The sequence below is a fragment of the Melanerpes formicivorus genome, unplaced genomic scaffold (genome assembly GCF_026170545.1).
Source record: "Melanerpes formicivorus ecotype bairdi unplaced genomic scaffold, bMelFor1.0.p_v2 SCAF_10, whole genome shotgun sequence".
NCBI lineage: Eukaryota > Metazoa > Chordata > Aves > Piciformes > Picidae > Melanerpes > Melanerpes formicivorus.
The window spans coordinates 983,360-1,009,621 of NW_027142362.1; the positions used below are offsets into that span (position 1 = coordinate 983,360).

Consider the following 26,262-nt stretch of genomic DNA (forward strand, 5'->3'; position numbering starts at 1 on the left):
AAACTGGCAGGGGCTGGAGGGCAGATGGGAAACCAACATGGCTATAAAGAAAACTCACTGCCTTAGAGAAAGCAGACTAAAAGCAGCAGGTTACATTTTATGACAAGGTTTTCAAGTTCTTGAATACACTTGGTTAAGAACTCTTAAAACACACTATATTGCTCTATGTTACAAGCGTGAAGGAGACAAGAAAACTGACGTGTCTGTTCAAATTGTTACCTCAACAATATCTGAGTTGGTTCTGCTTTCGTGGGGCTCGTTGTATTCTGTGTATTTAAGTAGAACTTTGTCCATATCAGTGCTGGCATACTGAAAGAGTTTGTTAGAGCTGTTAAAAATGATGAGTGCTATTTCACAGTCACAGAGTACACTCAACTCATATGCCTTCTTCATTAATCCAAACTTCCTCTTTGTAAAGGTGACCTGGAGAAGGAAAAAAGAATAAAATTATTTTTGTGTTAAAAACACCTAACAAGGGTTAGAAGGACTCTAATTAAACATTCAAGGAACATACCCACTGAGCCTACATCATTTATTCCTACTAATGAGAGCCATAACTGAGCATGTGTACAAGCTTAACAAAAGAAATGCCTCTCGTATCTGGCTGTCTGCTCTTCATTAAACTAAACCCGACAATTACTCTACTCCAACTCCTCCACTGGTATACAACTACTAAGGAGAAAGTATGTTAACTACTAAGGGGAACTGAAGTTTGAAGGATCCTCTAACCACGTTTCCTTCTCTTCAACCAGCACTGACTTTCCAGGTATCACAATATTTTCTTCTGTTATTCTGGATGAGTTATTCTAGTTTACAAGTTACTCATAAACTGAATTCTAATAAAATAAAAGAATACAACAGTATCAATAAAAGGAACACAGTTGCTATGTAATATGTTTTCTAATTATGCAGAGCTAATAAATACTCTCACTTTTTTTGCTATTAAATCTTCCAATCAAGTTCACTTACACTTTTGGTTTGTGCCACTTTGGGAACATGACAAAATAAATCATTCTATCCAATTAGAACTGCCGCAGGGAAATAAATCCATTATAGACCATCACAAAGGGGAGCCTGTCCACCAAGGAAGGGGGAACCACGGTCACAAAAATCACTATCAACTATAAAAAAAGATTTTAAAAACCATTCCTTTCACAAGATTTCAGTTAAGGATGCAAGAGTATCGACGTGCAAAAGTCGACTCAAACACAGGTCTGACACTAAGGCAAACTTCTCTTAAATGAGAGTATTTTCATGTTCTCTCCTATGCTTCAAAAAGGCACTTAACCTACTATGCAGTTAATGTTCTGAGACCTTTCCATTTGAGCTTCAGCGCTGAACAGCACACTGCTGGCTATGGCCATATTCACACCCCCATATTACAATTCCAAGTATGTTCCCTTGCGACGTTAGTGGCCTACCCGCCCCACATGTCAGACAATAGTCAGTATAATTTTGCAAGATAGGAATGAAGTGAAACACAAGAAAACAAACCTGTTTTATGGGTTTCTGTAGTTTAACATGTTAATTGCTCAGTTGTACATCAAGTTTTGGAAGATGGATGGGAAAATTCAGTGTGTACACACCTCAAGGCAATTTTTCCAGGGCCGAGTATCATCTCATACATGCTACTTTTCAAATATTATCCATAATAAAAGAATATATCCTATCTGTCCCACTTCATAAATAGTCAGGGGGGTGCAAACAGATACTAACAACACCGTGTATATAGGATGCTGACAATAACTGCACACATTGCTCCTCGATCGCAAAGGTTTGCAAAGGTACTGTGGGCATGAGATTCCTCTCCAGCTTTAAAAGGGTACTGTGGTGGGTTGAAGTCTGCCCCAACATTAACTTTGCCAGACCCACTCAGTGCCAGCACAGGTACCCAAAAGCAAACAAAAAAATATGTTTTAGCATATGCCCTCTCCTCCCAAAGATGCACTGTGAATTTGAGTTTTTAAAATTGGGACTGTGAACACTTAGCCACAGTAGCAAAGGAGGTAATAAACAAAAGACCTAAAGGGATGAGAACACAGAACCATCAGGCACATTGTGATAACCATAGCCCCACCTAAGCTACCATGCAGTGCTTCTAATTTAGAAACTTCTTGCAGTTTAGAGAGAGACTTGAATAACCCCTGCTCAGATGCAAAGTGAGTACACTTACCATAAATTTTTATTCAACCCTCTCAAAGCAAGTTTGGGGAGAAGCTCCATTAAGATACAGAACTATTTCTGAAACAATTTTATGTAAGAAGGCTGTAACAGATGCCAGGTTCAGCTAGTATTAGCAAATCTTTTAACCTACTTATTGTTTAACAATTACAGTACATTAGTGAGACAAGATACCAAAAAAATCTGACAGCCTTCACCTTAATGCATCTTGTTTTATTTTCAGTTATCAATTGAACAAGTTGAGTAAGTACAGAAGCAGGTTGCACTGGCCTGTACTTTCCCCAAATATAGGTGGAAATTTTACTGTCCACATATAATACAATACAGCTGCTTTTCAAAAACACAATCCATCTTGCCTAAGTTTCCTAGTAGTTCTGCCACTTGATACATACCCTCTTGCACAACACTTGGGATTCATTTATCCCCTCTTGAGATTACTTCATATGCATTCCTCTGGCTATCTGGGAAAACTGGGCATTTTATATAGCTGATGATGTTGTTCTGATACTTCATTTACAAGACACTAAAGCACACATTATTACCCAAGTACAAGGAGGTATAGACAGGTACTACTGTTTTGGTTTTGTCAGGAAAAAGGCACCATAAAACACAGGGACAGAGTGTCTGCTATATTAAAGAAGTCGTTAAATGAAAAGACTGAAGGCTAAGGTGCACTGAGGACAGATAAGATCCTGGGTCAAGGTTGCCTCTCAACTGAAAGTTCTCTCTTGCCTCTAAAAGCACGTGTTACTTGCGAGATAGCATCAATTTACCACTTTGTATTTGGACAATGCTTAGCATGAACCCCGATACCACTGGAGTTCAAGTCTTTCTTTACACACAGTTTATTAAAAACTCAAGTTTTCATTTAAGAATGCAGAAAGCAGAACATTAGATCTCCACTTTATTTTTTGTTTAATTCCTTGCCATTTAGGACCACACCAAAACCAACAATGTGTATCTTTACTGCAGGCCAATGGCTTCCTCAGCACTATTCTAATATTGCTTAGTGAAAAATGAGTGGGGAGGAGAAAGCAAAGGCAGCAAAATTGAGGTCCTTTGATATCTAATTTACTGTACTTTATTCTCTTCAGCTTAATGAAGATGAATGTCCTGCAGCTCATTCAAGCAGATAAGACTGCTTAATTAATAATACAATGATGGTCTCATGACAATTGTAATCCCCCAGAGTAGCGGTCTATATATTCTGTTTTGAGTTCACATACAACCCCATCAGAAATAAGATGCTTCTGATAGGACAACAGCTTTTCTTCCCTCCCAAGTTACATGAACTCATGCTGCAGGCGAAGCTCTACCCCATTCTACTCAAAAAAAAAACAACCAACAAACCACCAAACACACCCCTACCAACATCTGAACAGGACATTGTATGTATGTTCCTGAACCAGATGTGTATGCCACAGGGGCTGTGGGAGACAAAACAACTGAACTATGCTTACCATTTGGCAAAACAAAGCAGAAATGGCCTTATCTGGGTCAGTGCAAAAAAAAAGTAAGTCCCAAAAGCAAATTAATACTTGTGAAATATTCAAGACAGCAGGTTATTTTAGCAGATTAAAACTCTCTATACTAACTACCAAACCCACACGACACCTGTGGGGTGAAAAAACACCATGAATATCTCTAGATAATAAAACCGATTCCAGTAACAAAAAAAGTAGCTTTTAAAACCCAGATGCAGTATGTCACCATCTCAAGAGTTTCCATTTGTCACTTAAAGCCTCTTTCTAGTCACTAAAAGAAAAAGCTCTAGCCAAAGAACAGCCAGAAACAAAGCCTTAATTTAATCCCCACATTTTCCTTCGAGTCACAGTAATGGTACAAGTGGACCAGAATGTGATACAAATCCACTAGTTCTCCTCCCCTCCATTGTTCCAACCTGAACAATGGCATGGTGATGGAAAAAAAGAAAAGTCAGGGCTTAGTAGTATGATGTCTAGTGTGTCCAACCCACTCCAAATGACATGGAAAAAGGAGGGAGGGGGATCAATTTCCACCTCTTCAACATGCCTTCAGATCTGAAAAAATGAAGTTATTAATTCATCTACTTTTATTACGTGTGCTTGAGACATTTATCTACATCAAACATACTGTCAGTGTGTGATTAAAGCTGTTCAAACACAATACTTGGCTTTCACCCAAACTCCAATAATACTTTTCGTGCTATATATAGGCTTCGCAGTTTACATTGCTTTAAAGTGATACAGGCAGAAAACCAATCCTCGTTTCACAAACAAACAGTGGGCTCTCAACTGATGTGTCAGCAGCAAGGCTATGTCATGGAATTCTGACATTACTCTGACATCAAGTTGGTGCTCAGAAGTTGTTAAAAAAGCAAATCAAATACTAGGAACAGAACAGAGAATAAACATCAGCATACCACCATGTAAGTCTGTGCCGCTCTGGGTCCCTTTGCCACCAAATACAAAATACTCAAGAAGGTATAAGGGAAAGTTGTACGAATGAGAAAAGACATGGAGTGAATTCTGTATTAAAACGAAGCAAGCTGGTGTGCTTCAGCCTGGAAACATTATTTTAAGAGAGAAAAATAAGATATGGCAGAGGTCCACAAAAGAACAAGCAAGACGGACAGACTAGATAGGGAGTGACTGCTGCCTCTTCCACAGAAGAGCTAAATAATTAATAGAATCATGACAAAGTGGAAACAAAAAGGTGTTTCTTGAAACAACAAGTAATGGACCTGCAGAAAATTCCAGCCAAAAGATATTGCAGCAACTGCATTTATGCTGCAACTGTTAAGGGCTCAAAGGATAACTGAACAAGTTCACTGGTGGGGGGCAGGGAAAGCAAACAAAACAAAAAAACCCCATCCATTAAGGGTTACTAAATATACAGAAACCACATCCAGCTCAGGAAATCCCTGAGCTAAGAATAGTTAGAAGCTGAAAGAGGATTACAGAGTAGTGTAACACGTGCAACTCCATCCTACACTTACTTGCTTATGACCATCATTGGACAAAAGATCCTTGTCTAGCAGTATCCTTGGTCTGACTCACCACCACGCTTCCTGAGGATGGCCCCTCATGCCTACACTACTTAAAAACAACAGCTTCCAGAGACCCCACTGTACATTTTAAGAAATAAAATTTTAATTGGCTATTATTTCATGAAGCAATTTAGAAGTTAAGAGGAAACTACTCCTACAAAGTCACCAGGTTTTTGCACCTTTCAAGTTCAGGACACCTCTTTATTAGAGCAGGAGCAGCAAAGTAAAGCAGCACATTTCTGAGCACTCTTCCCTCTTGAAAAAAAAACAACTCTCGAAGGCTACTGTGCCTTTAAACAGAATCCTGTTAACAAAATTCATTACCATATACAAACTACTGTAGATAATAGTCCACAGCTATGTCAAACTCTTCAATCAAGGAGGCTGCAGTAAATACTTTTACTACAGCCACTCAATGTCTCATGCTTGTCTTCATTACCAACTATTCCTAGTATCTATCAGATCAAGTAAGGTTTCTGCTTCAACATAACCCTCCAGTCTACTTCAAGTACAGACTAGGATACTGTCTAAGTAGGAGTAGCAGTTTCACAGTGAATTTGTTTTCAAGTAGTAATTCACATTACTTACAAGTAACAATTTTCCCCTCAAACAACAGTAAAACTACTGAGACCTATTTCTTATTTGTATTCTGGTCATGCCATCTGTAGATACACGAAAACAAAGCTCTGCTTTAGGAGAGGGAAATAAGATGAATGTATTGAGTTTCCATTCATTTTTAGGAGTACTGAAGAACTTGCTCATGCAAACTCCTTGTTTCTCACCTGTCTATTCCGTTCATCCATTATTCTTGTGATCTGTATTTTCTTTCTCCCCATTTTCAGCCTCTTCTTTCTTTCTCTTTGCTATCCCGAAATACACTAATCCAAGAAATGTCACTCTTCAGTATTCTAACACATGATACAGCTTTCTTTCACTTTGTCTTCAGCTGGAGGTTCAGGTTCCTATTTCTTCTTATAACCACCTAAATTTAAAAAAAAGAAAAGAAAATCAATGTACACTGCATAGCAATACAATAACTGCATGCATAAAATAATTCCAGTGAGTATCTATAAGCTAGGGATTTAAAATGACTAACCATTTCATGCAGTTTCAATTGATGCCTTAAAAATTTACAGAGGTCAAAGGGAGTGGTGCTCACCACTCTAAGCTGCAGGCCTTGAGTTATGGGAGGTTTCAAAAATTTACCTATAAACTTTTGGTAAACTCCATTCATTTATTTTAAGAAACCTTAGAAAGAATCCAGTATGATTCCTCTTTCTCTTGCAAAACTATCACCATGGTAATGAGGCAAAGCCATGAGAATATAAAGTTTCTGTTCCTAAACTAATTACATCTCATTTGATAAGACAATATTTAGAGTTTCATTGGGAAGCAGGAAGGAGAGAAGAGGGAATATCTTTACTTAAAAAGGATAAAGACCAAACCAAATATTTTCACAGAAATGTTTCACAGCAACCAAGGCACCAGTGAATAATTAAGACATTCAGAGAGTTACTCTCACTCTACAGTTACTCTCTCTCTGCAATAACCTGTAACTTACATATTTGCCAATAACCAACTATCAGTGCAGCACTTGTTTCATTTTGTTATACTGTTCAGAAAGACAAAGATGTGTGCAACTTGAAAAGCTTAATACTTTCATCTGGTACTAATGCATCCCATTGACTTGTAGAACAAGACTGAAATGCATGTTCAGTTAAAAAGTGCAAAGCCATATTCCCAGCACCCTGCTTTAACCATAGCAGACCATTAATTCCACAAATCTGAAGAATGATTGAAAATAAACAGCCCCTGGAACATGAACTGTATACTAGAACACATAAATAGGCAATAGGTACACCTTATTGTGTAACTACCTAATATTCATTAAAATAAAGGAGGTAAAATCAGCCACAATACTAGCTTATAACCTCCCTAACTTTCCAACCCAAAACATCTTTTGAAAGCAAGGCCTGTATATTTTCATATGGGTGTCACAACGCCATGCCCTTGAGGCCATATGTAGAAAGTGGTGCAACCACATCACCATCAGAGAGTTAACAAGCAGAGACAGCAAGAGGCGATTAGTCACAGGCTACACTTCACAATACATTCAATCTACACTGAGGAAACAACCATGATGTTCTGATGCAGCTTGCAAGGGAGGGGAAAAAAACTGAAAAGGTGGAGGAACCCCACAAAATGAAGGGCTGTCATTTTGTATTTACCTGATATCAACAAAGGCCTGCTTCTGTAAAACATCACAAAATGCCCAGCAGTATTTAGAAACACTATCCCAGGGAAGCTGTGATCAAATCAACATTAAGATTATCTGATGTCCACTGGTCAAAAGGACGTAAGACATTGTTTACACAGCAAAACTTGAGAGCATCAGCATTGCATTGTGTTTATTTGCTTCGACAAAAGCCATTTCGTCCAGTGTGCTGCTGAACAGGTATTAATAGCTTGCCGAGGCCAGGGAACAAGGCTCTGCACAACCCATAGCACACGGCAAATACTGCACATGAAAAGCAGCACAGGCATGGAGCTGTGTATCTTTTTTGGGTGTTTCTTGGTGGGTTTTTATGGTTGGTTTGCTTCTTGTTGTTTGGGGGGGTTTTGTGAAAAACAAAACCCAAAAGAAAAGAAAACAAAGGCCACCACCAGGAACAGCCACTGGATTTAAGCTTCAATTCATACAATTTTCAGCCTTAAGCCAGCTGCCCCACTTTAAAAAAAAAAACACCAACAAAAACCACACAACACACACACCCAAACCCACAAGGAAAACCACTCCTCAGCTCCTGCTATGACCACACATGAAATTCAGTTCTGCAAAAAACTAGTTGCATTCCTTAAACATACCTAACAAAAGGATCTCTATAAGCAGCTCTTCACATTTTTCTCCTTCATCTGTTGCTTCTTTTTTTTAGATACACATTATTGAAACTGTTCTCTGCATATAGAGCTATCAGTTTCCTTTCTCTGCTTGTTAAAAGCACTCAGCATACCAACCAGTACACACAAATAGTCATTACGTGCAAGATCAACAGTTCATTTGGTCCAACATTTCACCTGTGTCTATTTGCAAATTCAGTAGGACAGCAGAGGTAAAACACAGGAGTGGAGTAAGCATGTATCAGTTACAAGCAATATCCAGCAAGCATTTTCTCCAGATACTCCATGAGGAACTTATGGAGTCATATGTGGAACCTCACATTGAAGACTAAATCTTCATTCCATTAATATTACTTTTGAACCTATGTACATTTCTACCACCTAGAAGCAAGGAGTTTCGTGGCTTAGTAATGTATCCAAGTAGAAGATAAAGCCTTTAAGCCTGATCCTGCTACTCCCCCTTGGCCTCCACAGATTTTCAATTGCATAAGGCAGTAAATAAGCAGTCATATTCTACTTTCATGTTAGTCCTTCACCTACCTTTACTGGTAACTAAAGAATTCCACTCTTTACTACTTCTTACCCAAAAGCCATTCCCTGGCCACCCATTCCATCCTCCCCTCTCCCATTTTCACACTGTTCTTTTGAAACATAAGGACAGAGCACATTTAGAGTTACAACAAGGTGTATAAAGTTTTATGACAATCTACTACAGATGTATACAGAAGTATATCAGCATTTTGTTTTCTCCTGTATTAAGACATACACCTGGGCAAATTTACTGCTTCTCAGATTTTTCCTATAGAGACAGACCTATGCTCTGGAACAACTTTAAAACCCCTATGTAGGACCACACATTTTCTTCACATACTCCTGTCACATTCACTCGCCTCTTCCATCTTCTGCAACTGATACGCAAACCCAAGTCCATGCAGTGAATAAAATAAGCTCATACTAGAAGAGGGTAGAGAGGAAGAGAAAAAGGACATGATATTATGCAGTATCTATACTTAAGGATACAAACTAGAAGAGATGCACAAATATTTTCCATAACTAATGGAAGAAAAGCTAAGGGAGAAACAATCTGCTCCATGCACTGTCGCACAAAGGGAAACAGGAAAACCGACACTAAATTGTCACCAACACTGTGTTGTAGGCTTGGGGGTGTTATTTTCAGGTCTTTTAAACCAACTGTGCTCTACTGGGCATACGCATCAACCCATTCACCATTTGCGAGACCTGCTTCACCCTCCTTAATCAGTCCACTATAGCCTCTAAGGTCTGCTACTCTCTTCAACCTCAAGTGCTTTTCTCACTTAGGGTGCAAATTCCTCTCTGCAAATCTGTCCCCATCTGGGTCCAGCTTCTCCTCCCTCTCCGCAGGTTGCTATGGACACCAGAAACCTGGCTTTGAAACACATTTGCCAAAGGCAACCCTGCTCTGAAACACCACATCCCTTTAATTTTGAAGTCACACATGAGACGATTTCCTAAGCTAAGAATTGAAGTATGAGGTTAGAGTAGAAAGGATCTTGTCATGAACTGCAAAGTCATAGTAAATTGAGCAGTAAAAACCCACCTTTCATGGGTGGGAAGTTACCACCCCATGCAAACACACATTACATCCCTCATGGGAGCAAAGACTTTTCCTTTTTCTAATCCTTGATCACGTCACAGTTGCAGGGCTTTTTTCCTTCCTGAATAGCAACACAACTATGTAAGATAAGATATATGACTATGTCCACTACATGACTGCATCAAAATATAACCAAAGTTTTCATTTTGCTGAATCGTTGCTGCACAGCAACATACTTCGGTAAAATTCTTCAATCAAAATCACTTCGTTTAGATCAACAAACTTCTGCCCAATGAAGGGCAGAATGAAAGGAAAGGAAAATTAACAGACACGTGAAGATCACCACACACTAATTTCTGAGAGTAAATCTGAAATTTATGTTACATAACCTTGATAAAGAAAAAATTCTACTTCCTCCACTGACAGAATCGAATTACAGCCACCAAACCAGCTTTACATTACTCACATGGGCACACAGAAAATTATTGTTAATTCGGTTGGTTTTCTTTTTAAGAATGTCAAGCATCTATTAAATAGAACAGTACAAGCAAATTAAACAAAAAACCCCCACACATGCTTCATGATGAGCTTCAAACAGAAAAAACTCAGCCTGCAATAACAGCAAGAAGAATGTTTGCAGCTGTCCAAGTGGAAGCTCTATTATTGTATAAAAGCAAATGTGGTTTATTTATTTATTTATTCCCTTCCCCAACACATGTGAGAACACCACACTAACTGCTGAAAGGCAACTGAACCATAAGCAAAACACACACCTCTGGGACTGCATATTTTCAGGACCTTGTTGTCAAGGTTGCTCACAATTTCATAAACAGTAAGAAACGTGTAACTTTAAAGCAAAGAAGCTGTATTTGACCTATTTTTAAGGACTTTTTTAAGGGTTTGATGGAAAGAAATTTTATTTGTGCAGAAATCCACAAGTTCTTGAAGCCTTCTGGCAGAAGAGGTTAGGAAAAACCCTGTCAGAATTATACTCCATTTATTTTCCTTTTGTTTCCCTCTGCCTCACTGTTTTCTTGGAACTTCCATTTCCCCAGAGTTGCAGGTTACATTTGACAGCAAGTGTGTCATCAGAGCTCAGTTACTGCAATGCACACAAAGAAATGCGTGTCACGACGTTGGATCATTTGCATGGTAACTCTCAAAGCCACAGCTGCAGGAAAACACAGATCCCTACAAAAGCATCTTGCACTGGCAAACCATAGGTATGGCTTACACAATAGCAGACAATTTTTACTAAACCAAGGTCAGTGGGTATTTTTAAAGGAGACTGGACAGAAAGGTTTGTAAATTTGGCCCCTAAGCACGAATTGATGGACACAGGCTGCACAAATCATTGCTGCACTCATTGGCAATTCTGCCTAACACTCTGCAGGCTGACCAAGGATGTGACCAGAGAAGAAAATTCCATACATATCAGTACAGTCACAAGGCCCATCCCCACGTGTTGAATGTTCTACATTAACAAGGCAGGTTACCACAGAGCATGTCTTTTTTTCCAAAGTACCTGTAAACATGTACAGGTCCCTCCTTCCTCCCTGTCCTGTAACATTAAGTGGAAATAGCTAGAAGGAAAAAAAAAGAAAAGACTGCCATAATGTCTTCACCAAAACAATCAAAAGAGCCAGGTAAAACATGAGTCTCAGACTTGATTTCACTGCCCAGAATTGAGCTAGGAACTTTTTATTCTTCATAAGCTCAGTGTGAATGCAACCTCATACAAAGTATACTACCCCAGCCACCTTTTTTCTCCTAAATCTCAATCTACTTAAAATATATTCAGTCAGATTTGGATCTGCACCGAAACATGTTGAAAGCCATGGATGCGATTACTGTGCCTGAAACATTCTACCAGCACTGCTCTAAATTATTTTCTGCCACTTGGAAGCTAGATTTTAAAATTAACATTTCAAGCATAGGGACTCTATCTATATTCAGATTCTTGCTGGGATTTCTTCAGAGGTGTGCAAAAGGTGACAAAAATGTTTCCTGCAGTCATATTTCCATAGCCCCTGTCATCATAGATTGCTGTAAGTAATGTCAAATATAAGCACAAAACACTAGAAAAGCCTACCCCCTCAAAACAATGTTGTCATTTATGTATCACTTCTTGATGTACCACAATATTAGGAAATAAATCTTTTTTCCCTCCTCAGTTTAGAAGCCATTCTTCTACAGCCAAGAGAAGAGCCTTACAGTAAATGAGACCGGCCTCAGAGCTCCAAGGTCCTCGGCTAGCAAGCGACACACAAGCATTGTTATAAAACAATAATACAAGCCTCAGCCAAAATAACTTAAAAAAAACACAAACAGGACAACATAAAAAACAGGAAGCCATAAACAATTCTTTATTGGTATTCCTTTTTTATGCATCATAAACACTTGTTTCTTTCAGCCAGGAAGAACAACATGCATCTCTGATACCAAACCACTTCAGTAAGCTGTACTTCTAGGGCAGATCAGTGGAGTTTTGCAACTAAATGTGGTCCTCAGGTTCCAAATTAAAATTAAATCTGGTTTTGAGCTTCTAATTTGGAAGTTATACAGCTTTTCAAATCCAGTTTTGAAGGCAAATTACAAAACATCTCAGAGCACTCTCAAAACCAAGAAACCAAACCCAAAGGCTAGTCTTACTGAAGAACTGCAATTTCCAAACTCTATTTAAGCATGCTACTCAAAATGGCCTTTGCTGCTGCTCTTAGACATGCATTAAGTCCTAAGACAAAGATAACTATATTTTCTTGCACACAAAACAACACAGATCTAAGCTGTATGAAAAATGAACTGAGATGCAGACACCTGTTTTTAAAACAAGTTTTATTACTCCTCGAACGCAATTTTTAATATTTAAGATACGACTTTCCTGAGTTGACAAACCAGTTTGAGAACTATCAGCACCACCTATGACACTCCTAGATAATATGACAAATGTGGCCTTGTCTAGGACCAGGGATGGGCAAGAATCCTGCTCTAATTATCTAAAATTAAGTGGGTTTACAGTATTTTTTCATACTGTTACACATTGCTGTACACTTTTTTTCTTAGCCTACTGCTTAGAGTCCAAAAATTATGTATCATTTTGTTTTGACCATTTATACTCTCTAGATGCCATTATCCACTTATTTGTAAAAGCAGATATCTTTACCACATGCTTTCAAGTGACATTATTATTACTATTCATAAATTTGGTCTTAATTCTTCTAAAATAATCTTTACATTCTCAAAACAACATTATTAACAGATAAAACTTGGATCTGGGAGCTGATGAGCTAACAATGGAGAAAGAACCACAGAAAGAGAACTAACCTTTCAATACTGAATTGAAATCAAATTTTAGATAGAAGCAGAACTTAAAATTTTAAGTAATCACAACAATTCTGTTGCCACACTTGCACAAACAGATTAAGAAACTAACAGCATGACTGAACAACAGTCTGGAAAACATGCTCCAAAGAGTGTCTCAAGAAACTGGTTTCTAATTTATCAAGTAAGTGGTTGAAAGATGCGACTTTTCCATGGTATACAAAAACAGGCACAAAGATAGATGGTTCTGGACACTGTGAATAGAACAAACCTCACTATTTAAAAGCTACGACCAGAAAGACTAATTTCTTGGTGAATGAACAGGAGCTTTTAGAACAACCATGTCAGTTTTATCACAACTCTAAAACTTTTGATCAGATAATCCTCCCATTTTCCACTTACAGTGCTTGGAAAATAACTGCAGTAGACACAGAAATCTAAACTTACATTTAGAGATGATTGCTCCATAACCAAATAGAAAGGCATTTGCAGGTACTGAGTTCAGTTACAATTGACTACGTTTCATAACTTCCACAGCAACAAGATCAAAGTGCAATGAAAAGCATTTAAAAGCAGGTTTTAAACTCATACACCTCTGTACATGAGCAACAGAAGACAAGTTTCTCTCCTGAAGGAAAATTCACATATATATTAAGTGTTTTTCAAGACCAAAAAGGTAATTCAAGGTTATTATTATGAATCTGTACTGCCTGTGAAACTAAACTATGTGGTCAACATAGTATTTGTTTTAAAAAAATACTACTAATAAAAAAGGACAGAGCAACATGGCTCCTTATCAAAACTCTCCTCTGCCACCAAAGAAGGAAGCCTGCCTATGTCCCTTCCAAAATGCTGATAAAATGTCTACTAGAGAGGGCTTTAAAGTATACACCCTTTCACTGACAGTGGAAAGATGCCACAGAACAGCTGCTCTCTGTTACAGAAGACAAGATGGAACCCTGTGAAATTAACTTCAATTCATCTGCGGCAGAACTGACCAAAATCATGCTGCTATTCTCAGCTGGGAAAATAACGTCCGTTCTTTAAAGCCAGCCTAATGATTCAGTAAGAATCATCTGAAAAGGCACCTTCACAAGCACTGGTCATGAACTGAACAGTAAAAACCTAACAGCGTGAACAACTGAAAGGGTCATTTCAATATTTTCCTTCATCTCACTGTAAGAGAGAATAAAATACACACATGGGACTGCTTGGTTTCCAAATAATATATTTACCAACCAAATGAAACTTCTGTTTTTTCAACACCTTAACACTTCAACCTTCTTCATGCGTCTTGAGAAAACACTTAAAACATATCACAGGCTGCTAAGTCATGGCTGCAAGAAAAAGTATTATCATTGCAAAATCTCTTTCCAGAAGTCTTCGTATTTCATCAGTTACCACAGTGACACTCAAGCATTAATTACTGCTATCTTGGCTCTTTACTTTTCCCTCCTCGACTTCAGTTTATCAATAGATCAGAGAATACAGATCATCTTATTTTGCATACCAACATGCATTTGGCAATGGCAGAGCTCACTATCTCAAAGTTCTCATAACACCTCTGCCCCACCTGTCACATCTATATTTATCACCACAGAAATCAGTCAAGCAAAGCCGAGTAAGAGTGGGGACTGCAAGCGGACAGAAGATGTTTTCAGTTACAGTTGTACTCTTAAATCATAAAATTACTTGCTCAGATTTTTATGAAATTCCAGACAAGGTGCATGACCTGTTTTTTTCTTGTATGTGGTCACTTAGTGCTTTCATAATTTTATAGACAATGAAAGCTTTGCTCTGATTTTAACATGGCCATGCCAGGCTGAATTCTGTGGAAGCAGCACACTAAATGTAAGCGTAACATAAACACGTCAAAATAACCTTAAAAAGTCAGGTTGCTGGAATTTCTATTTGGACATCTTTATCCAGAAGAGTATTGTCCTTTTTGCTTTTGAGAACTACATCATTTGGTAGATTGTCTTTTCTGAGGAGTAGCGAAGACTTTAAGATGGGTGCTTGGAAGAACACTAATTTTACAATCCGTTTAGAATCTGAACAAATAACCTGCACATAAAGGACTGCACACTCATAAACAAACAAACAAAATGTATATATATACATAAATAAAAATCTCACTAGCTCTCTTTCAAAGTTCTAATGTACCATAACTACATCTCACAGATGGATTATTCAGGGAAAAAAAAGCTGAAAGCAACATCGAAAAACCAAAGAGAGTGTACTACTTTCGCACATAGTTCAAAATTCAACAAGGGGCCAACCGAGCTAATTTAAACAACATCCTGGATGTCTTCAAATCTATAAATGTAAGACTTTGTAATCTAAGATTTAAAGTTTATAGAAATGAAGACAGGCAGAAAAAGTCAGGCAAGGATTTTGTAGGCTGCATTCAGCTTCCTTGTAGCAAATGCCAAATAAGCAGCTCTCCAGTTCAGTAAAGCAGTGTCTGTTCTCAGTACATTAAAACTGACTGGTGTAGAACTGGCACAGTTTCCCAAGGCGAGTGTAAAAAACATCAGATTTTTCCTCATGAAGTATGTATATAAAAGGCATTTCATTGCTTGTTTTTTAATTTCTTCTACTGGGAAAAACAAAGCACACGAATGATGAGGTAATCTTATTTTACAGTGAGTTCACCTGACATAGGAAACTGCATGAGCTGGATAGCACAGCAAACTGATCTGCAGTACGAATTCCAAAACTAAGTGAAGTTTTGAACTCTTATCAGTGACTAAACTTCTAGTAATTCATTGTTATGAAAACTGTCCACTCTGCCTACAAAGTGCAAAGGGTTGAGGTAATGCAGCAAACAGCTGCATGACAACAACTTCAACACATTACTGAACAAACATTAAAGGAATCAAAAACATTTACATCTGGCTGCAGGAATGTAATGGGATACAAAGGCAGCCACAGCTTTTCCATGCCTCTGCTTACACCTTGTGCTATAGAGAGCTGCCTCAAACGAGACTTTGAACTAAAAAGTACCAGATTTTATTAAAGTTCTTAACAAGGGAAAACACGAGTAGATAAGAGCATGAAAACACAGAGGGACCACAAACAAGATTCTTTCCTGTGCCTCTGCACGACAGGCCTTTGTTTCCTAGTTTGACTTCGGCCAACAGTGGCTTTATGATACAGATTGCTATGTGGTCCCATTTTGTACCTGGGAAACTTCTTCCCAAGGTTTTGCTCCTTTTTAACTATCTGCTTCTTCCTGATCCATCAGCTTTTCTATGTGCTCTGCACAAGCTGCAGGCTCCAAGTTTCTTGCCCAACTTCCATTTGAGGAACTTCTGTTTGGCTTTTTGGTGGGTGGTTTTGGTTGGCTTTTTGTTTGGGTGGATTTTTTTCTGTAACCTGCTATGAGAGGTAGTCTCCACAATCACACATACTTTCTCTCTCTCACCAAATCCTTATTTCCAGTCTTCCACATGATACAGACACTCTCCTTTTAAAGAGAGCAGGGCAGGAAAACCAACAACAAATAGAAGAAATATCACACATCAAAGAATTTAAGACGCTGTAACTCACTGAACAATTATCCAAGAGCTTTCTTGATAATGTATTTGATGTCTGATTAAATGACAGCATGCAGTCATATTGTTGAAGTGCAACAATTATAAACCAGACAGACACGACAACACAGTGCCTCAAACAGCCTGCATGCCTCAGTAAGACTTTCAGTAAACCATAAAGACGCCTACATGTTTCTAACAGATTAGTGGTAAATTCTTTTCTGCGGCTGCTATAGGCTTTGTTCAGAAACTCAATCTCTCTTACAACACAGATACATCATCAGTTCAAATTCCTAAATAAAAAAAGTTGTACTGTACTTCTAAGATATTTAAACCATATTTCAGTGAATTATTCCCATCCCTGCATCCTTTCAAGCAAACAGTCCTATTATATTTAAGTAAAACACCATTACTGCTGGCTACAGCAGATCACAGGAAAGGCCCTTTCTAAACATGCATGAAGGCTTTCTAATTTCAGCACCCCTTTTTGAAAGCAACCTAGACTGAAATTCCTTAGACCTAAAAATATTTTACTGACTCAAGTACTTCACTAACCTCTTTACCCACCTATCAGCCTCCCCCTCAAGGCAGGCCACTGAAAACAAAAATTAGCTACATTAAGATACAAAACCAAACACCTAAAAATACTGTAGTAAACCCAGTTTCTACTAAGAAAAGAAGCAAGAACACTACTCACAGTATTTGCTGCTCCTGCACATCAATTTTTTTTCTTTATTGGCAGGTGGTATCTGGTAGTCTGGACATTCACATGTCATTAATATTAATCAAGCCACTTTGATTCACTTGCAAGCATGTTACCTAAACTCCCCTGATCACAATACACTGAGTTTTCAGATAAGAACTGTTCTCCTAATAGAAAGCACATTTTAAAACTAAGTAACTTTGGATGCTGGTTTGTTGCCATTGCAAGGAAAACAAGTACCACAGTCAGTTAACATGTTTTAGTTAGTAAGTGGAAATGACAATGCTGCAGTAATTCTGCTACATGCTATACCTGCAAGAGAGCAGATAAAATATTTCACCTTTCTTGCAGCTTGCCCCAAACAGAAAACTTAATGTCATTTGATCCTTACAAACATTAAAGCTTCACAGCAAAGTTCCATGATTCAAGCAGTGCATAGCAAGATGTTTTAAACTATGTTTCAATAGCTTCTGGAATGAAATATTCAGAGACTATAAATAGAGAGTAGTCTGACCCAGTTGTCCCCATTACTGTATTAAAAGCACAAGTCCCCAAAACTTAGAAAATCTCTTCATTTCCCTTCATGTCAGCAAACCCTGTTGCATAAACAGAGCCACCAAAAAGCTCTGAACAAGAAGACAACAGCTGACAAAAATGAAGGAGCACAAAAATTTGAGGTCCCAAGCAAGAATCAACAAAGTGATTCATATGTAAATAAACAAAGCCCTCACTGAAGAGCTCAAGAAGAGTAAGGAATGTCAAGAAAAGCCAGGTAAAACAAAAGCTGAATTGCAATGTACATGTAGGGCAGCTGGCCTATTCTCAATTATATTAAGTAGCCCAAGATGTGAAGCAGAAGCCCAGACAGGCTCAGATCATCAGAGACTTCCCTTACTGAAAACCTCTGCCATTTAAGCAAGCATATTCATTTTAACTCTGACATGAAGCGTTAGATGCAAATGCAAGCTTTTTGAAACTGTAAGGCAGACATCATCTTCACTACTTAGTCAGCCAAGTGCTATCTAATGCAATGACTTCCTAGACCTGACAGAAACCAGGATAGGTCAGAAAGCAGAGACTAAAATGTAGCTGGCCATCCAGACCTGCAATGATGCATTAAATGAATAAAATAATACAGTCACACACAGCTTATATCCTGATTCTGGAAACAAGTTATTATCCTCACCACCACAGAAACAACCAGAAATGCTAAGAAACCCGTTTGAAAACACTTCAGAAATGAGGTGTAGATGATCAGCCTCAGTTTCTTGCACTATTAGATGGTCAAAGTGGAAATCTCAGCACTTAATTATTGCATCACTGACTTATACTATGAAAACGACAAAGTAGTGCCCATTTCACACACACAGCTGGATCCCTTCCATCCATACAGTTGTCTTGTCCATCTCGAACAAAAACCTAGCTAAAAGATGCAGGAACTGTATTTCAGCAGTAAAGCAAATATGTATCAGTTAGACTTCTTGAAGCTATTAGCTCTAATCACTGCACTTAACATAAACAGCAGTATTTTATTTTGGTAAGAGCAGCTGCATCCCACTATAAGAATCTTTGACACAGTCTGTAGCCCTGTTAGATGGAAGTGCGCAATGTGCAAGTTCAGACACTTTGGTCAACCTTTGAGCTTGGAGAAATGAGTGGTTAAATCCAGTGATAAATTCCTGCATGTGAAGTGATAAGACATTTAGATACGGAAATTAATGTCTTTATTCTAACATTATCACCACAGTACACCAGGAAGAATCTGTAACCTTTTCCTTTCCTTTCTGGTATGGCAACAAAACATTGTCTTCACGAAAACCCTATACACTTATTTCCTTAAGCAAAACCAAACAATCAAACATAAAACCTTGCATATTAAACATATTACTGCGAGTGGATTCTGCTAAAATCAGATGCCATCTTAGTTATTTTGCATCTCTTTTTACACCAAGTAAATAATCAGGGAACAAATCTGTAAGTTATATAAACAGAAAAGTGAAACAGTGAACTGGCATGCAGTGTGGATGTGACTTTCAAGAATCTGCTTAGAAACCTCCTTACACCTACAAGAATTCTTAGCTCCTAAAAAAGTTATTGTTGCATACTCCAGGCCTTCAGGACATTAAAACTGTCTTTCACATGCTGACTGGAAGTCCTGCAGCAGCTGAAGCAATAAATATTGACAGCTAGCTGGCAAAGAGCAGATACCAGCGCTCACAGTCTCCAATTTCACCTGCATCAGCAAAGGCAGAGCCTACAAGGGACAGTGCAGCTAGAGCCCAGTATGTTCACCTGCCCTGCTCTTGCTTTTTCTGCATTAAAAGCATATTTTCCTCTCAATAACATTGATGCACCTTTGAACATACCTGCTTTCACAGATCACTCTGAAAATGTCCATTATCTACTAAACATCATTGCAACATACACATATACAGTACCTAAACTGTAACTCTGGCTACAAGTTGTACTGCAAGAAGAAGCTTCCAGCATTCAGTCCCATCCTTTCACACCCTTACGCAGCTCAGCACCTTCTCCCCTAACTTGTGCTTTGTAGATTTTGTACATGAGGCCAATAATAAAAGCTACACAATCAACTTACAGGAAACATGAAAAAAAACCTGTGCAAAAACACGAGATACTCCTGCCAGCACATAAATGATGAAAGAATTAATAAAGTGGACTTGTCCAAGAGCTGACATTGTAACAGAGTATTGCTTTCCTCTCAGTGCTCATATCCCTTTGTTTTAGGTAGAATTACAGAAGTTGCAAGGAAATGTATTCAGACTTAAAGAAAGAAAATTAAAACCAAAGCAACAAACAAGGACAAAGGTAACAAAATTCTTTCTTCCTACTGGAATAAAGGTATCTTTGCAGCAACTCTCTCTGGAGTCCAGGCTAACTTCAGATTGATAGCTGTTTTCCAGCAATTTCATCAGGCTGCTAAATGATTATTTGTGAGATCTAAAACTGAGATGTCTTAGTACAGCCCAAAATCTTGACCACTGAGTCAGACCTAGTTCTCAAAACTTCAGCATATGATTTCATCTGAAGCCAATAGATTTTTACCACCACACAGACACACCTCTGATTATGTTTAGATGGTGAAGAATTCACCAACAGACAATGTCATCATTTAATCCAGCACACAGCTTCACTGCAGGGAGGGGTGGAGACATCCTTCACACTGTAAATATTTGCCTGCTTTCAGGGGGAAGATATGAATCGAAACAAGCTTACCCTGTACTTCTAGCAGGCACTACTCTTAGCATGTCATGTCAGCCAACACTGCAGAGATTCTTCCTTCAAGCTTCTTGCAGATTTTCCTTCAGTCGTAGAACGCATTTAATTTCGATGGTAATACCCAATTAACAACATTAACAAGCCTTCAGAGAGAGCAGGCCTTTGTAGGCATCAGTTGCTGACAAGCTGCAGAAGCTTGGTCTATTGCATAGTAGTACAGCAGCTAGAAAGCAGCGGTGTACTGAGCAGCAAACTAAGATTTCTGCCCTGGCATTTTAATGCTGCTAAGTCAGTCTATATGCATTATTTGCAAGATGTCAGTTGGGGCATGGAAAGGAAGATCACTTACACTATATACTGAATCCTCCAACTCAAAATCTCACTTTATACAAATGAGATCCCATGCTTAATTCTTTCAGTTGGTGGAACTGAAGCCAAAATACTCCTGAACAGGATGGTAATCTTCCCTATAGTCTTCCCATAGGAGGCAAGACAGCTCTCAAGTCTCACTGTTTGTTCTTTCTTGGAATGAGTCCAAGTTCACTTCAGTAAATATGTTCACCTCATATAGCCAGTAGAAAGGCATTAAAGTTCTCAAAAAGAAAAGAAAAGCACATGATGGACAGCAGCAGCAGAGAAAGAGTTAACAGTAAGTTTATCTGTAGGGAGCTCTACCTATGGCATTTTACCTCATTTGATGCCACGAAGCACAGAACAAGACACAGACATGGCTTTCTGAATTTAGTAGATTCAAACAGACATTAAGAAGAAGAGAGTTCTCATTCACTTTTAAGGATTTCACCTTAAGGGAAGGTCTCTCAAGGATGCACATGGCATTCTTCGGCCTTCTGAAAACAGAATCAACTAAGCATAAGACTTAATTCGTATAACAGAAACTTGGAAGAGCCATCTTAGAAAAAGCAAGCTAAATCACAAAACTGAAATGAATAACTATTTGCCAATAGCACTGACAACCCCACTCTGAACAACTCAGCTTTTTCTCAAGGTCTGAGTTTTCACTGGTGGTTCTTCAGTATCTCAGATGCAGGCTGTTACAGAAAAACAAAATGGGAACTCTAAAGGGACCTTGTTATTTTATTGTGTTATTAATTCAGGAACTTTAAGATAATTTCCTTTGTTTTTCTATTTATGTCCTTGAAGTACTCCAAAGAAAACCCACTGTGCTTCCCTGTAATTTTTCTGCAAATGCAGTATTTACCAAAACTAAAGAATGTGACAGAAAACACCTTCGACCTTGAAGAAGCCACATAATGAAAATTTGTTTAGAGAAATAGCATCAAAATCCAACAACCTATTATCTGGAAGAAAGTGCCTACACAGCCTTCTCAACAGGAAGAAGCGGAACAAGTTACTAGCTGGGAGATGTACAAGTTAAATCAGAGCTGGGGGAGGTGGAGCCCTTCATTTTGCTTTTAGCCAAGCCCCACTGGCATGATGTGTGACCACTGCACTGAAGAAGAAACAAACTCCCAAAGCATTCAGAACCCACTTGAATCTTCAAGCTTAAGGAAGGCAATCGTGCAAGTCTGAGCCTAAGTAAATCCCTTAGCAATGAGTTGTTAGAAAACATGTTGTCCTCTATTCAGTATTAAAGCTCCATTCTGATGCTTAGATTCACTAGGACATGTTTATTCACCTGGGCCCGTAGCTGCACTGCCAGAAGAATACTGTTACTGCACAGCACCATTTAGCGTGCAAGAAACAGGAGACACTGAGCAAGTTATCCTACTCTGCTCAGCACGAGACATGAAAAGACTCTGACGAGTAAAGCAACATCAACATCACACTTTCAGCAACAAACCAGCAGAGGAAATGGTGTTAAACTTCATTAGGATTTTGAACCACAAAAAGATTACATTCCATTAAAGATACCATCCACCTTGCAATGCTGTCTTCATAGAGGACTTCTGTATGCCACTCTTCCCTGTGTATCACCTCCCAAATGGTGACTTGTTAAATCTGCAGAAGGCATGGCACTGACACATTAGCTCTTACGCACAGATGACACCAAAAAAATTCTGACACTATCACAGCACTGCTGAAATTTACACTTGGGGCCTTTCTTAAAAGTAAGGAACAGATTGCTATTTTCAGATTTGATTTTAAAAAAATTGATCTTTAGTCATCAGGGCAGCAGAAAATTGGATCATAGCAGCCTACAACCCAAACAAATGACTCCAAAAAATCCCACTGCATTTCAATTCACAGTCCTCTCTCACACTGCTACAGACACAATGCTCCATCAGTCCCAATTCTGCAGGTGGTTACATCTGTTACAAACTGAGTCTCTTCAAATCATTTGATAACATTTTATTTAATCAACAGAACCCTGAAAACATTCAGAGAAATCCTAACTTTTTAGAGTTTCCTTGTGTCTTTCACTTGATTAAGATCACGTGGTAACTAGACATATGCATGCTAAATAGACGAGATGCTATCACAGCAGCAGGTCAGTTCTGTACAAGTTGCTTGTATTAAATTTCTCCTAGAAGCAACATTAGAGTTCAGTTCTGCTACAGCAAATATATGAAGAGGCCTCACATTCCAACCAACCAAAGGAAAAACTATGCCAACAGAGAACTAAGTATGCCAAAGCTACTTTAACCCATTTACTATTTCAGAACACACAAGTAAGCCTTGCATTTATGTTATCTATGTTATGAGTTTTTAAGATTCAAAACCGAAATCTAATTGGATTGTCTTACTGCTGTGGAAATTTAAGGAAAAGGTCACAGGATTATAGTCTGTACACAACATGCAAGACTGATGAAATTCAAACCAGGAAATCGTTACTAACTGGGTAAGACATTCACCTATATCTGAAATATTTTATTGGTTTATTAAACTAACTGGGTACACAGTAACTTCTAAACCACATTTTAAACAAGTACCAATGCATACCATGGTAAGAGTTTGATAGCAGATGTTGTCTATCAAAGATACATAAAAACTCCACACATTGTCTACATACATTGACATATAAAGAAGAACGCACAGTGGCATGTAAAAAGCGCAAACAAATCTGGGCTGTGGTTTGCTTTAACAGCTTAGTGGGGAAAGGAAGGCAATCTCTTCTAAAAGCTGCCCAGAGACACACAAGAGGACATTTCAGAGAGGCTGTTTTAAGGCTTCAGACTGCTGCCTTGGAGAACGCTAAACTAAAAGGGAAGCAACTTGGTCACAGAAGTCAAGAGACTTTAGAATAAAGTATCCATAGTTGCTGGAAGAATACACATTAATGCTTTGCTTTTCATAAGCACAGAGGAAGACACAGCTCAAAACTGAAATACTTACTGGCAAGAGCATAATCACAGTAAGCTTCAGCACTGAAGCTGGAGGCAGGGGACAACATACAGACCTGTAGTAAATAGCCCACACAGAAATCTCAGACTACTGCTACTCTGCTGAAACCATATCCACAGCAGCTAGCTTACATAGGCAGCTGCAGCTTGAGTAGCTGTTTGCTGCATGCTATAAGCACATCTTGACACAGTTACTGCAATCCTTGCGAGATTCATAGACTCATAGAATGGTTTGGGTTTGAAGGGACCTCCAAAGGTCATCTAGTCCAACCCTCTGGCAGTCAGCAGGAACATCCTACATTAGATCAGGTTGCTCAGAGCCTTGTCAAGCCTAACTTTCAATATCTCCAGGGAGAGGGCCTCAACTACCTCCTTGGGCAACCTGTTCCGATGTTCCACCACCCTCATGGTAAAGAGCTTGTTCCTAACACCCAACCTACATCTATTCTTCTCTAATTTCAAACAACCTCCGTTCCCTCAGCCTGTCTTCATAGGACAGGTGATCCAGCCCCACGATCATGGCCCTCCTCTGGACCCAATCCACCAAGTCCATGCCCTTCATTTGTTGAGGGCTCCAGAGATGGACAGAACACTTCAGGTGAGATCTCACCAGAACCGAGCATAGGGGCAGAATCACTTCTACTGATCTGCTGGCCACACTTGATGGAGCATAGGATGCAACTGGCCTTCTAGGCCACAAACACAAACTCTTGGCTCACATTCAGCTTCTCATCCACCAGCACCCCCAAGTCCTTTTCTGCAGGGCTGCTCTCAATTTCGTCATCCCGCAGGCTGTACTGCTATCTATGATTGCCCTGACCTAGGTGCAGGAACTTACTCTTTGCCTTACTGAACCTCATGAGATTCTTCTCAGTCCACCTCCCCAGCCTGGGTGGAATCCCATCCTTCAGACTCATCAACCACACCACTGAGCGTGGTATCACCTGCAAACTTGTCAAGGGTGAACATAAACAGCACTGGTCCCACTACAGACCCTTGAGGGACATCACCTGTCACCCACCTTCATCTGGACATCAAGCCATTGACCACTACCCCTCGGATGCAATCATCCAACCAATTCTTTAGCCACTAGACAGTCCACCCATCAAATCTGTATCTCCATCTCAGGGAGAAGAATGTTGTGGAAGACTGCATCAAAGGCTTTACAAGAGTCCCGACAGATGAAATGTGTTGGTCTTCCCTTGCCCACTGACAGAGTTACACCTGTTTGCCCACCCCATCTGCCCGCCATGGTCCCAACACTCCCCAGAGGCATTCCAACAGGCTCCCTGGGTGCTGCCTCAGCTCTCCCACACTTTGCTGATGGTTGCTCTCTTGTGCTGCACACTCAAACCTTGCCTGCCCAGTGCCAGAAAAGGCTTTTGTCTAGCTTGGTCTATCTTTGATCTAGCATGCAGCCCTTAGCAGTACTGCTTCCAAAGATGTTGCCTTGACCACTCCAAAAAGGGTGACAAATGGAAGATTGTTCACAGATCAATGGTCCTCCCTTTCAACTGTGTGGAAGATACCTAGAAATCAGAACTTTCAACTGTTGACCACATTAGCCACCACAAAAATATGCTATGGGCATATCATGGGAATACAGAGAGGCAAAGGCACAGGTATGTTGTAGTAAGTGGCTGCATTTCAAGTAGATGATTGTTTAAACTAGCTCACTATCCAGACTTATTCCCTACTGGCCTGCAGAGAACACTAGCATTTTGCAAGTAACATACTGACAGAAAGATACAGAACACCACGTTTTCACAGCAGCACAGTAACACTTCCAGTTTCAATGACTCAAACATTAAGCATGGAACTAACTGTCTACAGGGAAAGTCTACAGTATGGTTCTGCTATATTGACCAGGTTTCATTTTGTCATTACAACTTCTGTACTAAAGGACCACCTTAGAGGCATGAAATAATCTCTAGTTTAAGAGAAGGTTTCTGTCATGAACCAGGAGAAACACTTCTATTAGCTACAGACCAAGCATGCATTCATACAGTGTCACACACAAGCACATGATTGAGATACTTTATCCGGTCCAACAGCATCATACCGACAAAGTGCTAATACACACAAGTACTCTGCCCGATAGCTTTACCATCAAATCTGGGCCATCCTTTGCACTTACAGGTTTCTATGCAGCTGCTGTGAGAATTCCCCATCCCCAACCCAGGGGAGCACAGAAGCTGTCACTGCAAAGAGAAAACACCAACCTTCAAGAACCGTGCTTCACCTCTGCGTAACTGTCGTAAAAACACGAGCCTACCTGAATTCTAATTGTTCACTCCTGAACTGTGCATTTGACTTGTTACTGCTCAGATATTTAAGCCATCACCTAATTATCTCCATCAGACCTGAACCCATTTTTCATTACATCTTATTTGAACTCTCTTTCTGTCTTAATGACTGAAGTATTACAGACCATTCTGACCTGCTATTAGCAAGAA

At 39.2% G+C, this 26,262-nt stretch overlaps 1 protein-coding gene across 10 annotated transcripts in view; it reads right to left on the minus strand.

The window, feature by feature from the left end:
* Positions 1-26,262, minus strand: part of MEF2A (myocyte enhancer factor 2A) — an 89,996-nt gene that overhangs the window by 47,567 nt on the left and 16,167 nt on the right. For 8 of the 10 annotated variants that reach the window (XM_068143327.1, XM_068143324.1, XM_068143326.1 and 5 more), the window contains 2 exons: positions 5,992-6,191; positions 220-423 (listed from right to left, as the gene is read on the minus strand). In XM_068143327.1, coding sequence (XP_067999428.1) covers positions 220-423; positions 5,992-6,045 — 258 coding nt within the window. In that variant the 5' untranslated portion in view covers positions 6,046-6,191. Of the gene's footprint in view, positions 1-219; positions 424-5,991; positions 6,192-25,943; positions 26,008-26,262 lie in introns of all 10 variants that reach the window. The other 2 variants (XM_068143319.1, XM_068143320.1) reach the window with 1 other exon arrangement.